Here is an 18,826-nt window from a genome sequence, read left to right on the forward strand (position 1 = left end):
TATTATATACACTTCACTCTTTTTCCCTTCGATCAGGTTTTTATCCCACTGGGTTTTTCCTGACAAGGTTTTTAACGAGGCAGTATATCAAAGCATATAATATTTTCCTTTAAGGCAACCCATACCCCATTTCATGCGAACTTCAAGGGGGAGTGTTGAGAAAATGTCAAAATGAAGTTCACATAACTTGTAGCATGGTAACTTGTAGCTCATCACATGAATTTATTATGGACAATAATTTGTCTAAAAGTACAATCATGTATAATATTTTAATGGCAATATTTGCCTATAAATAAGTTCACTATCTTGTGAACTATGAAATGAAGAAGTAGAAAATACAACCGACACTTTTATTTGTTCCTTTGCTTTCTTCTATCTCCACAAACATACAATATCATCCTATAATTAGAAAGTTATATTTTAACAACCCCCTAATTTTATTAATAATCAAACTTGTGTACTCACAAATTTTCTCATCATAATCAAACAACCTAAAAAGAAATAAATATGAAACAATCACCTTCATCGTCCCTTATATACACTAAAAAGCATACTATATATTACTAACTTTTATCGTCATTGTTCCCACTGTGACCTTCTAAATCTTCATGAGTAAGAGGATACTTCTTTGCTTCAACTTTACCTAATTCCATGGCATTCTCTTCCACACCTACCTTTGCCATCTCAATCGCGGTATCATACGATGCATGCAAACCAAAGAATACATAATAAACCATTAGAAGGCAAGTCCATATTGCGAACCTAATGTAAGAGTCCTTGTCAATTGAGCCAAGAAGGAATATGTTGACAGCAATCGACGCAGATGGTAGCCAAGGAACCAATGGGACACCCCACAGTTTAGGATTTCTTGCTTGTGGAACAAAGAGTTGTAGTCCCAACGTCGAAAGGAACCAAATAGGCCCGGTGATGGTGTATACTATCCACCCCGTTTGTGTAGCACCCCAGTAAGCAGCTGTCGCGATTGAAGAGCCAAGAATGAGAGCAGCGAAAGTAACAAACTTGTTACGATCACTAGGTGTAGTTATACCACTTGCATAGTACCTTCGTACTAGAAGAGCTAATGCTACTAACATGAAGATGAATAGGGTGGAAATTGATAGGAGGTTAGACAAGATGTCGAGGTTTGTAAATAATGCAATAATAGCAGTAGCAAACATCATAACAATGGTAGCGTTTCTTGGAGTGCCTGTCTTCTCGTTCACCTGAGCTAGCCATGGAGGCATCATGTGTGTTCGCGCTATGTGAGTCAAGTAACGAGCTTGGCCTATTGCACTGACTAGTAACACGGTTGTCATTCCTTTTAGAGCACCAATTGCTACAAGATACTTCGCCCAATTCATTCCTACCTAAAGAATATATCCATAAAATCATGTGTAAATGTAAGTATACAACCATATGTGATACATTAGAGTTATGTTTGAACAGCCTAATCAGCAAATGTTTAGAATTGTTAGAGTGCCGCACCAAGATTACTGCTTTTACGCAATTTTGATTATTAATATCTTTAATTTTGTATTCAAAAAATTACTTAAAAATAGATATATATTTGAAAATTAATATTGTAATCAAGCCAACAACAATAAAATTATCCACATGTATGAACTATATATTAAAATGTGGTACGGTCAAAACTAGTACTTCATTCATAGCTTAAGTTTTGTAAATTTTTTAATATTACTTTGTTAAGATATTCTACTTTCACTATTACGATTTACTCAAAGAAAAAACATAGTCACGTGTATTTGTATTATATATTTATATTTGCCTCAAATTTTATTTTCGAAATGTTAACTTTTACTACTTACCATTTTTACTCAATAATAATTTAAGATATTAATAGTTGAAATTATATAATGACAGATGTAAAAATAAAAGTGTTGTAAGCATCTAACACAGTAGTAAAAGTTACTTGTAGTTATAAATGGAAGGTGTGTAAGGAGTAGAAGAATACCTTCTCAAAGGCTAATGTAAAAGGAGCATCTTTATCAATTTGATTGTAAGGCTGCATGAGGCAAAGAGTAAGAGACATCAAGCAGTACGCAACGGTAACAATAGCCATGGAACCAACCAATCCAATAGGAATATCCCTGCCAGGATTCTTCGTCTCCTCAGCCATCGTTGACACTGCATCAAACCCAACATACGCGAAGAACAGCACAGCTGAGGCCTGGAAAATACCACGAGGTTCGTAGGGAATAAAGGGGGTTAAGTTCTTGGTATCGGCGTGAGTAAGACCCGCGATGATGATGAAGACGATGATGAACACATGGACGATGGAAGAAATGTAATTTAGACGGGAAGAGCCTTTAACGCTGTAGACTGCAACGAAACAGATAACACCGATTACAACGACTGCGATTGGGTCGAGGTGGCTGTAGTCAGGGCTTAAGTTATGTGCAATGATACGGAAATCGTCGGGTTTGTGGTTGCAGAGGGTGGCGAAGTATGATGTCCATGAGCGTGCAACTGCCGCGCTGCTAATGACGTATTCTAGGATGATGTTTCCTGCTGCTATGAAGGCCATGAAATCTCCTAACTCGACTCTTAAATATGCAAATGAACCACCTGTTATTTGTCAATCGACCTCGTTATTAGAGTATGTAGTCAGGTCTCTTACACAAACGATTTAAAGAAGTATACAACTAGTTTGTACCCGTAGGATTGTGAAAGTTTTATATTAGTCGTTTGAAATACGACTACTATAATGTTCTATTGATTATATATTTTATAATTGACATATTTTTCTCAAGTAATTAATTTTATTACTTTATTAATGGTATTAAATAGATTATAAACATTTTTATTTAACAAATTTTTAGTTTCACTTATGAAATTTATATTCTTATTTTATAGTTTCTCAAAAATTTTATGGATAAAATTTTTCAAAATTTATATTTACATTGTAGATATTATAAGCCTAATTGTGGCCATTTTATAACGTGAAAAAATGAATCGATCATATTATATACCATTAAAATAATATGATAGTCATTTTTCAAACAACCGCTGTAAAATCATAAGAAAAGTTCAAATTAACATTCGTGACTAGTTACAATATTTATTTGGACTAGTGAAGTCCAGTTACTTATCATAGAACCTCATATCAAATAAACGTGTAATACAGAGTATTATGATTAATGAAAACAACCTCAAATTCGTATTAAGAATCCCCATAATATAAATAAATGGTGAATATTCTCATTTTATTAATTTTCATATGCTATTTCAATTGCATGGAGATATATGGAGTAGGATATAATACTTCAATTCATTCATTTTATGATGCATGCATTTTGATTTATTTATTTAATTTTTTTTTTTCCATTCAATAATCTTATCAGAAAAAAAAGTATATTTTTAAAATAGAAAGAATAGAAAATTTAGAGATAAATGCAAATCAAAAACCCACGTAAGCACTAAGGGTGCTTAAGTTGCGAGTCGAGTTCGAGTTTAGGGTAGCTCGACTCGACTCGTTAACATATCGAGTCGAGCTTAATCGAGTCGAGTTTTCACCCGACCTTTGACCGAGTCGAGCTTTTACCAAATTTGACCGAGTCAAGTTTTGACTGAATCGATCTCGAGTAGCTTGCAATTTATTTCGTCTTATTAAAACTCTCTATTTAGTGTAACATCTCTTCATTTTCTTTCATTTTGTCATTTGAGAAATAAATATATGACGATACGAGTACATAAATAATGTTTTACTTATTAATTATTAATGTAAAAATAAAAAATGTTTTTTACCAAAATATTTTAATTTTAAGTAAATATAATATTATATAAAGGAATTCGAGCTTCTCACGAGCTTTCGAGTCGAGTAATGATCTACTCGACTCGACTCATTAACATTTCGAGTCAATTTCGAGTCGAGTTCTCGAACTCAAGTAGCTCGCGAGTTGTCTCATCTCATAAGAACAATAGACACTCTCAATGAAAAGCAAGAAATCATGTTTATGGGACATTTATTTTTTTTTAATTTTGAAATTGATACTCCATAATTAATACTCCGATCGGTTTGTACTACTCCATAATTAATAGACGTAGGGATTATAAGTAACTGGACTTCACTAGTCCAAATAAATATTTTAAGTAACTATTCCGACCATACTCCGTCGATTATACCGTAATATTGGAACCGCACTACTCCGACCTTATCATAGAACCTCACTATTAAGTAATCCCTAACCGACCAAGTAACCCCACGATAAATAATCCCTAAATAAATAAACTTCGACCATACGATATCACTATGCACATTTAAAAAATTTTGTAATTGGAATTGGTATATATTTTTCAAAGAAAAATCGGTCCTAATTATATTTATTGTAGTCTTCATTGTCTCCTCTCAATTGTTTACTAGACGTAGGACAAGAAAGACCAATTTGTTCAAATAAATACACACTTAAAAATTGATAATATATATAAAAAATAAAATAAAATAAAGGTTTAAATTGTATAGATAAGTTTCACAATCAAGTCCAAGTTCAACAGCTGTCGTATTTATGATAAAAAATATGATTTGCTACTAGCATTTGACTAATGACCCTTCCACGGTTCCACCACATGTTTGACTTTGATTAATTAAGGATTACTCAATATTATTCACTATTAATTGACTTCTTAGCTGGTTGACAACCAGGAAATTATGAAATTGGCAAAACAAATCAATCTTTATCTTTTTATCCTCTACTATTTTTATCCCATATTTTATTTATCAATGCATAATAAACCATTTTATTGGTCAAATTAAATTTATAAAGTGAAATTAAATCATTTAAATCATATTATTCTTAAATAATATAGCTTAGAAAGTTAGAACCAAAACGCTATCAATTTGATTTAGAAATGGAATCTTGAAGATTCCTTAACTTTTTGGAAATTTGACAGAATCTTGGAAATATGGGTTGACTTTTATGAATGTTATCATTTCTAATTATTTATGGTAAAAGTTAAACAAATCACATTATGAGTATAAAAAAATAATTGATTGTTTGTTACTAATTTTGACTAAAAGAGTAATTTTTCACGCAAAAGACAATTCTAAACAATAGAATTATTTGTTTCTTCCTGAATTATAGGATGTTGTTACTTTACAAAGAGATTTGTTTCCATTGTCCTTTTCGTAAGCCTTGATTTTCGTTATTTATTATGTTTTATTTATTTATTTATTTATCTATTTTTTTTTGTGGGTGTTTTAACAAATTAACAATTATTATCTTTGATCATTACTCCTATAATGCAATATGCCAATATTTTATCTTTACAACTAATGGATGACGGCACATATGGAATCAAAAGTGATTGTTCACAAAAACAATCAAGCTATTTTAGGTTTATTTCTTATAATCATCAAGATGCTTTAACTATATATATATATATATATATATATATATATATATATATATATATATATATATATATATATATATAAATATAAGGGAGTGTTTGGTTTGCGAAATATAGGTATGAGGTATGAGTTTATAATGACTAAAACCCATACCATATGTTTGGTTGTCAAAAGTATGAATTTTAAACTCATAACCTTAAACCCGAGGTATGTGGTTTGGAAACCTTGGGGAAGGTGGGTTTGGCTCATTCCATTCCATACATGGTATTTAGGGGATGAGATTTCATTCCAAAATTGAACCAAACACATGATATTAAATATCAAGTTCTAATCCGATACCACTTTAACCCTATTCCTGATTCCAAACTCATACCACTCTACAAACCAAACACCCCATAAGAATCCAGATTCATTTATTCCATATTCTTAAATATTGTTTTTTGATTGCTAATTATATCATTATATGAATTATATAAAAAAAAAATTTATGATAGAATTTTACAAAAATAATAAATAAAAAAAAAACCAAAAAATGCTATGAAACCACTAAGAGTCTAGATTCATTTGATAAAGTCAACCTTCCACAAAACCAAAAAAAAAAAAAAAAAAAAAAAACTACTGAAACAAGCAAAATAATGGAGTCATCAACAATTAATCAATCTTAACCTTAATAACTCATTATAATTCATTAAAAATATTATAAAAAAATAATTGCATTTTAAAAAAAAAAACTTAAAATAAAAAAACGAAACAAGCATAATGGATTCAACTATTGAATTAATCTTAACCTTAATTACTCAGAATAATTTATTAAAAAAATAAAATAAAAAAATCAATAGTTGCATATTATAAAAAAGATATAAGAAAAAAGAATACCTGCAACAGGGATCTCAACAGCAAACTCAGTGTAACACATGACGGAAAGCATAGCAGACAAACCAGAAACTGCAAAAGACAAAATAACAGCAGGACCAGCATGCTGATTAGCTTCTTGGCCTGTAAGAACGAAGATACCGGCACCAATTACGGCGCCGATACCGAACCAAGTAAGATCCCACCATGTCAATGCCTTCTTCATATCATGGAGACTTTCAGACTTGACTTGATTCAGCTCTGTGTCATCCAGGGACCGTGTCGTAAGCCGGTTCATGAACCGTGCAGGAGTCTCCTTAAGGGCTGACATGTAATTAGACCAGCTTTGGAATGATTGTTCTGGTAGGAAATCAGCCTTTGAGCAACCTCGAAATCGATTACGCATTGTTGTTGTTGTTGATCCTCCGCCTCCGCTCTCGGCTTGGCTTCCCATCTCGCACGCCTTGCCTTTGAGAGGAGTTTACACCGTGCGAGCGAGAGGAGGATCTATGGAATTGTGGAATGTGGGTATATATTTATATATATATAGGGTTTGAATAGAGAGTGTAGCGAGTTGGATAAACAAATATGGGCTTTTTATATACTGTATTTTTTTACTACTAGATGATGTGCGCTCATGGGGCCACTATAATTTTCATTTTTAATTTGATTAATGGGCTTTTTATATATTTTTTTACTACTAGATGATGTGCGCTCATGGGCCACTATAATTTTCATTTTTAATTTGATTTATTTTTATTATTATTTTATTTGTTTATTAGGAAAAGATAGATCATCAGCAATCTAATATCGTATCATATCATCAATATATTTTATTACTAGATGGAAATCCGTGCGATGCACGGTTTTTCCATCTAAAATTTTTAATTATTTGATTTATTGTATTTAATAATTTCAGACAAAATTATAAAAGTTTAATGTTTAATTTTTTTTACTATAATTTATAATGAATTTATTAAATATAAATAAATTGTAAATATGATATTTTTTCCATTATATAAAATCTTTAATGTGAAATGATAAATTTTTAATAATTTAAATCCTAAATCATTATTCATTGTTTTACCAAATCTTTTATTTCGATAAAATCACCAACCTCGTCCACAACCAACCTACTACATCAATGGATAAATTGAACCGTGAAATGTTAGCCAAACTGAAATTGATATAAATTAAATATTTACATTTATATAAAATAAATCAATATATTTACCAATAAATGAAAAATTGTTGCGATATAAAATCAAATCTATGCATTGGAATTTTTTCATCATCTCCAAAAATAACTCAAGTCATCCATATATTAAGTATACAACATCTAATCGTATGCCATTACATAAACAAATAATCGTTAAGTATCCTAAATAAATACAATGTAACTAATAATTACAAACATAAGATTTTAAAAATTACTCGGACATTGATGACCTAAAACTAACACAAAATTAATAACACAAAATTCGCTTGATGGGGTTTTGTTTTGATACGAAATTTTATTTGTGCCGTATGATGTGTTAGATCTGCATGTATAAAAACATTTAGTAAATAAAACATACACATATAATTGTTGAGTATCCCAAATTAATCCAATGTAAGTAATAATTAGAAATACTAATTTAAACATATCATTTTAAAAATTAAGCTAAAAATTACCCGGCCATTGATGACCATTAACACAAAATTACTAACAAAATTCGCTTGATAGGGTTTTTAATTGATACGAAATTTTGTTTGTGTCGTATGATGTGTCAATTTATAATGGTAGGTATCACAAATTTTAATTAATTATTATTAACAAACAATTTTGTTTTCTTATCATAAATACTATCAAAATATATCTTATAATGATAGATATCAAACTTTATTATAAGCGTTTATCATTTAAATATTTTTTAGTATATTTTTTTTGGATTTCTTATACTCGTAGTATTGAATTAATAAATTTATCTTTTCCTATATTTTTACTTTATTTTTTCATTAAAATAATTTAATTCGTGGATTATAATCTACGTGGCATTAAAATTTTAGATATATCAAATCTAATTCGTTACTTTTATCTAGGTGGTGACAAAATTTTTTAATTCAAAAATAAAATACAAATCTTTATCTAGGTGGCGACATAGTTTTTTAATTCAAAAATAAAATACAAAATCTTTTTTCTTATTGGTCGATTAAGTATATTTCTTACGTGGCTCTCCAAATGCTCTCCAAAAATGCCTACTTTATTTATATATATTAGATTAGATTTTTGTCAAGGGGGTGGGGAATATTCAACTTTTGAACTCCTCAAATCATTCTCATTATTGAGCAAGACCCCGTTAATCTCCTATTTAACAAAAAATTGTTTATCTTAATGGCAGATTTGTAATTAAATCTACTATATTTCCTTGCCAACTCAGTAAAAAGAAGTTAACACTAAAAATAAAGGAGAAATAAAAAAAAAAAAAATTGGGCTACCTTCTATCCTCAATAACGTTGCTACAAGTCTTGGACACCACACCCACTCACCACCATTACCATCATGTAAGCTTTCTCTATCCTCTCCTCCCAGGCTCGCTCCCATGGCCACCATGTTCTCTTAGCTTTCTCTGTCCTCCCCTTCCATGGGCATCGTGAAAACACAATTGAAAAAGTTCAGAAGCACCCCTCCCTTGCCACCGTGAAACCAAATTGATCGAGAAAATCACCTTTAATGGAGATCGAACTGGAGCTTTATTCTGACTTTTATTTCGAGATTTATGTCGGCGGCTTCGGCGCTGAATTTTTAGAAAACCATAAGAAGAAATATGAAAATATAGGGAATGATTAACCCTTATGGGTAGGAGTTTTACCCTGTGCTTGTGAATACTCTCTCTTCCATAGATGCTGTGCGCCAGTGCTTTAAGATGGTTCATGGTTGTCCTTCAATGGAGTAATCAAATTTTATGATAACAATAGACTGGTAGTGGGACGTTTCCCCAAACTAAGCCATATTTGCTAAATATTTACGAAAATGGTTGCGTGGCAAAAGTATTTACCAAACTAAGCTTTCATGGTAAAACGCTTTCTCGAACAGCTTTTTCTGCCCTGATTTTTTTTTAAAAAAAATTCAATCTAAAAACGCTGTCTGGGACAGCGTTTTTAGTTGTTGACTTTTATTTAAAATTTTTTGTAATTACCAGTTTGTATTTTTTTTTTACAAAGAGTACTAAAACGCTGTCTCATACAACGTTTCTTGCGTTTTTATTTTTTTGCCGTAAAACAAGTAGCGTTTGTTCCTCCCTTCTTCATTCCCAAACTCCCCTTAACTTAATCCCTCTCTCTCTCCAAGATACTTGTGCTCCTCCCTTCAAGCCGTCGCCACCTCCACCGTCGCACTCCGATGAACGGACGCCGGAAGCCCACTAAACCTAGCCTCCCCTCACCCCGAAATTGGTATTTACTCAATCTCTCTTTGATTTTTAAATTCTAGGGTTTATGTTGGTGGTTTCTAATTTTTTGGAATTGTGGTTAAAATCTTAATAATGTTGAGTTGTTAGTGTTAATAATGTTGAATTGTTAGTGTTGGTATTGTTGAATTGTTAGTGTTGATATTGTTGAATTGTTAGTGTTGGTAATTGTTGAATTGTTAGTGTTGATATTGGTAGTGTTGATATTGGTAGTGTTGATAATAGTTTGGATAATGTTGATCGTGTTTCAGGTAACCAACCTAATTTTTCACAAGCTATTTAGGCAATGACTAACGTCATACTTAACATAGTTTTGTATTTTGCTATTGCAGTTATGGGCTTGGGAGCACATCCACGTAGGAAGACCAGGTAGGCCTGCTGTACATTGTCGGGGGCAGCAGGACCGGGATGACCAGTATGAACCGTACATCGCTCCACCGCTCCCTACAGCTGATGATGCATACGGTTGCAGATTTGTAACATTTGTCATTCTTTTTCCCCCATACGGTTTCATTTTTCTAACAAACAAAACAAATTTGTTGCCATAGGTGGGTGGTCCCCAGACTCACACAGGCGCATGCGGTGACGAGTCTTCCGTACTACCGAAACGCCCTTGATCGACTCACTGAGCATCTAGAGGAAACTTTTAAGATATTTGTAAACAATTATGTAATGTGTATACTGTATGTGGACTAACTTAATTATAATATTTATTTTGATGTGTTATTGCAGATCACCTGGGATCCGTATGTACCGGAGTTGGTAGATGCCATGCTTGGACATCTACTGGATCATCAGGCAAAGTGGCGTGCCAGGGTCCCCCTAATTTGTTTCGAGGTTATGGAGAGTCACCTACCCGACCGCGTCATGCGATAGTTCCGACTACGCCAGCCTATTCCCCAGCATTGTGACACTAGTGTACACCTTCACGACATTGACTGGCGGGGAAAGGGGGAGATAAACTGGTCACTGGAGCATTGTCAATTCCTTCAGCTATGGCAACAACGGTTGGATTATGTCGTTCGAGGTGATCCGATACAGGCGTTATGGATCCTCACGATCCGTACATGGTGTGGTACAGGCGTATTACACGCCGTTTCATCAACCCCAGCTACACACCACCGTCCACACATTACCATCCAGCATATGACGTCATTAGCGGATATGTGAGTTTCTTTTATTCTACTTATCGTCCTCATTTTTTATTTTTTTTTATATATCATGTAACTAACTGATCGATGATTATTGCAGGTGGCAGATATGGTGGCGATGTTTGATGCACCGCCACTCGCCCTTGTAGACGGACCCACCAGAGCCTAGGTCGAGCGGATGCGAGATATGTCCGTGACTTGCTTACAGAGACATGGTCACGGTTATCTCGTTCACCAGCGGGACGGTCAAGATGGCTACTCCTTCCATTCACAGTTCGACCCCGGCCAGAGTAGCGGTGGAGGTGATCCTACGACACCCACAGACGTAGAGGAGTACATCATCCACAGTACTGCGCCCACCGAGACCCAGGAGTACACATCGTCCAGCCAGCTCACTCCCCCACCGCCCCGAGACCCATTCACCACCATTACTCATTACAGTCGGCGTCGTAGACGGAGGGATGACAGTCAGGCTAGGGAACCTTTAGCCCGAACTGATGAGTAGGGATAGTATTGTATGATTTATTTGTTGTAGACAAACATTTTCTACAATGATGTATATAACGATTACATTACTAATATAATTCATGTTTGTTGAATGAATCTGTGTGTAGTTTGAAATTTAGTTTCCTTATTTATCCAAATTGGACTTATGTCATTCAAAATAGATCCTTCTAGGCCGATATATATCAAATAGCAGACATTTGGGATCCATAATCAGAAACGGGGTAGAAGCGATGACCCGTGGTGGTTAATGTGGTGGTTCATGGTGGTTTTAGTGCTGTTGGTTATGGTGGGTGGTGGTCGACGGTGGTGGAAAGGTTGGGGGCTGGTGGTGGAGGTGGTTGAAGTGTTTTTGGGGGTAGTTGGACTGTTTTGAAGTGCATAAGGGTGGTCGAAAGTGGCGGAAGGTGGTGGTCGACGGTGGGGGTTGGTGGTGGGGGTGGTGGTCAACTGTGGTGGCTTAATCAAGGCAGGGGTGGTGTGTTGGGGCAGATATTAGAGAAGCAGGGCATAAATTAGAGAACAAAGGCTGCTGGCTGTTGGTGCTGCAGACCAGCAGAGAAACACTGTCCCAGACAGCGTTTTATGTTGTACATAAGACGCTGTCTCAGACAGCGTTTTATGTGTATATTAATTTTTTTTTCTTTTTATTTTTAAAAAACAGAAATTACAAATTTTTTTTTTAAAAAAGTCAACAACTAATAACGCTGTCTCAGACAATGTTTTTAAATTGATTTTTTTTTTAAAAACCAGGGCATAAAACGCTGTCCGAGACAACGTTTTACCCTGAAAGCTTAGTTTGGTAAATACTTTTGCCACACAACCATTTTGGTATTTATTTTGTCAATTGAGCTTAGTTTGGAGAAAAGTCCCTAGTAGTGTAAGCAGCATTTCATATGAAACGTGAATTTTACAAATATGTCCCTTCTTTGACATCTAGTTTTACAAAAATACCCCTAAATAAAATTGCATGTTTATCTAGGATTTAAACTTGAATTTCCTCTTTATTATTATGTTTATTATATAAGCCAAGGGGGGAGGGGAGTGAAAAGTTGGTGTCCAGATTTTGAATTCCTCAAAATATATCCCCTCTTTACTTATATAATAAAGATTTTATTTAAAATAATTTAGGCAATTAAAAAAATCATTGATGGGTAAATCACTAAATTTTGACAAAATCGAAAGAATTAACAAATCACATATAATTGATTGATTATCAAATCTTAAAAACTAGCTAGGAAAATTAAAGATTTGATTATTACATATTCCTAATTCAATCATATTTCAACTTCATTACAATCATCAATTAAGGTGACAAATTACCTGCAATTATGGAAATTGTTATTCAAATATTTTTCTTTTTATGTCCCTTCTTCACAATTTGAATAAAAAATGACAAATCGTAAATTTTCATCAATATAATTTTTATATATATTTGAGAAAAAAATATTCAATGTTTGATTGACCATACAAATAAGATAGAGAAAATAAACTTCAGTCAACTAAAATAGGAAAAATAAAATTAATTTATATATATATTTACTTCCTCAATCAACTCTACAAAAACATAAAATAAGTATAAATTAGGAAAAATGGAAATATAAATAATCCCACCTTTGCGTGGTCTGACAATAACAATCCCACCTTTTGATTATTACGAGGCAAACCCACCTTCGTATGTCATCTTCTTTTAATGAACCTTTTTACCTACAACCTGTTAAACTAGTAAAAATGTTTTTTTTAAGCCATGTGTCGCTCAATAATTGGTCAAAATAAAAAAAGTTAAAAATAAAAACAAAAACAGGTAATTTTTTTTTTTCAAAAAAAATGAAAAAAACCCACCAGCCACCCGAACCACCATGAAACCCTAACCCTTACCCTAGCCCCAGTGAAAACAGGCCGGTCGCCACCCTAAACCCCCTAAAACGGCCGGCAGGAACCCCTTTACACCAAAAGCCACCCCTAATTCACCCCCTGGCCAAAATACTACCCCCGAAACCACCATAATCACCACAACCACCACCCTTAAAACCATCACAGCCGCCGAAAACCCCCCTCTAATCGCCGGAAACCCTCGAAGCCTCCATCCCAACACCAAAAAATCCTATCCAACCTCCCTAACCACCACGAAAAACCCCACCCAAGCTCCCTAACCACCCCAAAAATCTCCCTTAAACACCCTAAAAACCACCGAAACCCGCGACACTCCACCCTTTCCCTGGTGGGTGAGTGTCAGCCGGCCGTTTTTGGAGGTTAAGGAGGGCGGCCAACCGGTTTTGGTGGTGGCTGGGGTAGGGGATAGGGTTTCACGGTACTAGGTGTTGGTGGCTAGAGTTTTTTCTTATTTTTTCTTTTATTTTTTTTTATTTTTTTATTTTCAAAAAAAATGAAATGAACCAATTATATTTTGACACGTGGCATATAACCTACAAAAATCAATAACCAACAAGTCAAGGTTTATTAAAAGAAGATGACATACAAGGTAGGTTTGCCTCGTAATAATCAAAAGGTGGGATTATTTATTTCCATTTTTCCTATAAATTATCTACTATATGTATACCCAACTCCAACTTCCATTCCATCTTATTCACTCTAATTACACACACTCTCTCTCTCTCTCTCTCTCTCTCTCTCTCTCTCTCTCTCTCTCTCTCTCTCTCTCTCTCTCTCTCTCCATCTGATCTACTGTATAATGTTTGACCATATATTAGTTACACACATCTGCTTAGTAGAATTTATACTATCCACCATTATTAATTGATTTGTTATCATTGTGGATTTTTTTTTTTTTTTGAAAAAACGATTAATTCAAATCAAATTCCGCCAAGGTGAGGCCTTGGGGGAACGAGTCTAATCATTCAACTTTCGAGTTACTACTTGTGCACCATCTTGCAACGAGGTGGGTAAGTGTGTTTCCTGCTCTACGTACATGAGAAATTCTAAAAGTATCATACCTTTAGAAATGAAAGCAATGTCATCATAAATCAACCAAGAAGGAGCACAACCAGTAGTGGAAGAATTGATGTTGTTAATCACAGCCAATGAATCGCCCTCAATCCAAACCGATCTATTACCCATTCGCCTTGCCATCTAACAATCATATCGAACAGCCGCAACCTCTGCATCATCTACCTTGCAGTTTGCTTGGATTCTCCTAACAACAACCCAAGAGAATCACACCATTCTGGTCTCTTGCTACAACACCCAGCCCCCCAAACAGACCCACCGGCCAACATGTGCATCAACATCTATTTTAATTGTATCACTAGGAGTGGGGACCAGATACCAGTAGAAGTAGGAGGGGCTGAGACGGGGAACTAAAAAACTTTTTGCATAGGAGCAGTAACTAAGGACCAATTTTGAGAACGACCCCGCAACGGTGAAGCTCAAATTAGGAGACACATTCTCATGGATACGCTTGTTCCTACAAAACCAAATCGCCCACACAACTGTCATCAAATCATGAAGATAAGTTTTTTCAACCTTGCCAGCCAGCCAGCCACATGAATCTATCAGAGAAAATACCAAGATGCTAGGCATCTTTCATCAAATCCCCCGATTCCCCCACCTGCCATGCTTGCTGCACATTAATGCAATCAAACAAGGCATGCGTGATAGATTCTTCCTCTAATCCACAGCTATCACAAAGGCTATCAGCAACTATATGGCGCCTAAATAGCTCTTTCTTCATAACCATTCCTCCCTTGCATGCTTGCCAAACAAAGTGCATGAGTTTTGGAGGACCTCCCAAACCCCACATCTGTTTCCATAGCTCACAACTTGCAGCATTTTGTCCAGCAGAGGTACATTGTATAACCCCCAAGATACCAAGCCAATACCCCAACTTCACACTATATTCACCATTTTTTGTAAGCTACCAAAAGCGAGCATCATTAGTTAAAGAGAAAGACAGAGGGAGTTGTTGTATAATAGCACAAACCTCAGGTGAGAAGAGCTGATGTAGGACATCCACCTTCCATTCACTACACTGATAATCAATCAGATTAGCAACACGTAAATCTGGATCATAGGAAACACCATGCTAAAGGACAATATTATCAGGAAGCCAATTGTCAAGCCGCATTCTCACATTGCATCCATGTCCAACTCTCCATCGCAGACCATCAAGAAGCAGCGATTTTGAACCCCACAAACTCCTCCAAGAATAACTTGGATTGTACCCTCTCCTAGCCTCCAATATAGTATCGTGCTTAAAGTATCGAGCTTTACTAATGGCAAAGATATGGGGATTTGGATTATTGTAGAGTCGCCATAATTGCTTTGCAAGTAAGGCTTGATTGAAAACCTTGAGGTCTTGAAATCCCATAACTCCCATCGAGTTAGGCTTGCACAAATAGGACCACTTGTGCCAGTGCATTTTACGCCTAGTCCCATTGGATCCCCACCAAAATCGGACTAAGAGAGCATGAATTTCTTCAATTAGACCTTCTGGAGCCTTAAAAAATACTCATCATGTATGTTGGGATTGCCTGAGCCACGACTTCAATTAGAGTCTCCTTCCCGGGTTGAGACAATAATTTTTCCTTCCAACCCTGAATTTTCCACCATTTCTTCTCCTTCAAACTAGAAAAAATTGCCTTCTTTGATCGACCTATGATAGTTGGTAAACCCAAGTATTTCTCATGTTTCTCTACTTCTTTCACCCCCAAAATGCCTATAATTTCTTGTCGTTGATTTGCATCCACACATTTGCTAAAAACCACATCTGTTTTAGTCAAATTGACACTTTGCCCCGATACTCTTTCATACTTGCTGATAATGTCAACTATCACCGAGCACTCTCTAACGTAACAGTGGCCCTTAGCAAATAAAACGTTGTCATCGGCAAAAAATAAGTGAGATATTCTGGGGGCATCCTTGCAAATTATAAAGAAGTGTCGAGAACGCATCTGCAACTATCAAGAAGAAATAGGGAGACATTGGATCGCCTTGTCTCAAGTCCCTAGAAGGAACAACAAACCCCGAAATTGCCCCATTAATCTTAAAAGAAAATGTTACACTTGACAAGCAATCTAGAATTCTTCGAACCCAACTATCACAGAAACTCATCTTGTACATTACTCGTTCCAAGAACGACCATTGAACTCCATTATAAGCTTACTCATATAAAGTTTCAGAGCAATCGTACCATCTTTGCCCTCTCCCTTCCTCTTCATCGCATGAAAAATCTCAAAAGAAATTAATGCATTATCTGTGATCAACCTTTTGGAATAAACACACTCTGATTGATAGAGACAATTTTTTTTAAAAAAAAGGTTTCAATTTATTTGCTAGCATTTTTGAGATTATTTTATACAACACATTACAACAACTAATGGGTTGAAATTCCGAAACATATATAAGATTATCACATTTCAGGATTAAGACCACACAAGTTTTATTCACATCGTTCAAATGCGCATCCCCCTCTCCACCAAATCTTCACAAAACATATAATATCATGCCCAACAATATGCCAGAATTTTTAGAAAAAAAGAGAGTGCATACAGTCAGGGTCAGGAGCTTTATTCGGGTGCATTTGAAATAACGTTGCTTTGATTTCCTCTACCAAAGGTTCCATGCTTAGAGCCACATTCATTTCATCCGAGACCACCCTCTCAATTACCACTAGTGCATCATCAAAGTTAGATGGCGAGCCTGACTTGAATAATGAGCGGAAGTATCCATTCCTAGTTTATCACCCTTCCATTCCCCATCATTATTATACAACCCATTTATCCTATTAACACGTTGCCTATTACTCACTTTTTGATGGAAATAAGAGGTATTCTTATCTCCATCCTTTTATTCATTTGCTCTAGCTCTAGCGTGCCAATAGGATTCCTCTAATCGATGCAACCCATCAAGTTGTACAGATAATGACTTACATTGCTCTAGCATTGCTGCATCCGGAAAACCTCCATGATCTTCACGAAGTTTCTCTTCAGTTTGCTTGATTTTCTTTTTTAACCTGCCAAAGGTTTATGCAGCTCATGCTGACAGACTCTCCACATAGTTTGAAAGTCTTTGCGCTGCTTGCAAACCCGCACTACCCATCCAAGCCTCTTGCACTACCTTCCCACAATCCTCGTTTAAAATCCACAAGGCTTCAAACTTGAACACCCTTTCCACCGTCCCTCTTTCATAGTAATTACTAGCACTCACCATTATCGGAGCGTGGTCAGAACGAGAAATAGGGAAGTGTCAAACCTCATAATAAGGGAACAAAGAGCACCATTTCCCATCTGCTAAGAACCAGTCAAGTCTTCCCCGAATATAAGTATTTGGATTAGTGCCTTTCCTCCAAGTAAAAGCACTTCCCTTGAAACCCATACCTCTCATATCATAATCATCAGTGGTATCTCGGAAAGCATCCATTAAAGCCTCCCTTCTCGGAGTCCCTCCATCTTTTTCATCAATACTCATCACTTCATTAAAATCCCTAAACATTAAAAAAGGGATAGAACAATTATCTTTAATTCGTCGAAGCATAGCCCAAGTGAGATGTTTATTTTCTTGCTCTGGCCACCCATAGATTCCAACCGATCTCAAAAGAGGCCCCTATTATGATCACAAATGTCAGCAATAAAGTGATGAGTAGAATAAGAGCTAGTAGTCACATTCAAGTCCCTCCACCAAAAACCCATTCCACCAAAGTTACCCCTACTAATAATGCAAATACCATTAACAAAGCCGCAATGATTTTGAACCCTCTCCAAAGTAGCACTATCGCTCACTGTTTCCATAAAAAAAAACAATGTTTGGCCTTTCTCTCCAACACCAATCCCGGAGAGCTTTAACTATCCTAGGGTTGCCAAGCCCTTGGCAGTTCCAGCTTAATATTTTCATTCCTTTTCGAGGAGTCAGGTAGCATTGATCCCCTCTACTTGATTTGAACCGTCTTCGGGAGTAGTATTAAAGTCATCCTTCATCCTTTTATCCCCTACATTGTCCCCTGCCACGACCCTGCCCTCCACATCATCCATTCTAGAACGTTTTTGAGGTTTACTTATATCTCTATCATTATCTCAGTGTCATCATTGTATTCACTCGTTCTCCTTTCCACCCTCTTCCACGAACTAGATTATCTGTTCCCTGCCTGCAACTTTTTTGTCATGCCACTACTAATGTCTGGCCCTTTCTTGTTTACATTCTCATCCAGCTCACTCTATTGGCATGCTTGTATCATACCATCCCCACTCTCACCACCCGCATCAACATCATTATCAGATAACACTCTAGGGCGTAGCACCCTCTTAGAAGTATTTGGGTCAGTCACTACTACCAGGGTAATCTCCTTACGCATCACGTCCAGTTGCTTATCTTCACCAACAGATGAGAAGAAAAGTAATTTCCTTGCTGCCCTAGGAGGCCCAAGTTTTATTGTCCTTGGGTCATTGTAACTCATCATTTGAACAGAGTTCTTAGAAGACAAAGAGCTTATCCATCTTTTCTCCTTCTCATGGTCAATCCCAAAGGTTCTTATAACACCCCCAAATCTC

The 18,826-nt window shown here is 35.6% G+C and overlaps 1 protein-coding gene across 1 annotated transcript; it reads right to left on the bottom strand.

Annotated features, from left to right (window-relative positions):
* Window positions 1–202: 202 nt before the first annotated feature.
* Window positions 203–7,087, bottom strand: LOC110706144 (cationic amino acid transporter 1-like). Its single transcript, XM_021884051.1, has 3 exons — window positions 6,245–7,087; window positions 1,973–2,586; window positions 203–1,367 (listed from the first exon to the last, which is right to left on the bottom strand). The coding sequence occupies exons 1-3, from the start codon at window positions 6,672–6,674 to the stop codon at window positions 564–566; spliced, it is 1,848 nt and encodes a 615-aa protein (XP_021739743.1). The 5' UTR covers window positions 6,675–7,087; the 3' UTR covers window positions 203–563.
* Window positions 7,088–18,826: the final 11,739 nt, after the last annotated feature.

The sequence above is a fragment of the Chenopodium quinoa genome, unplaced genomic scaffold (assembly GCF_001683475.1).
Source record: "Chenopodium quinoa cultivar QQ74 unplaced genomic scaffold, ASM168347v1, whole genome shotgun sequence".
Classification (NCBI taxonomy): Eukaryota; Viridiplantae; Streptophyta; class Magnoliopsida; order Caryophyllales; family Amaranthaceae; genus Chenopodium; species Chenopodium quinoa.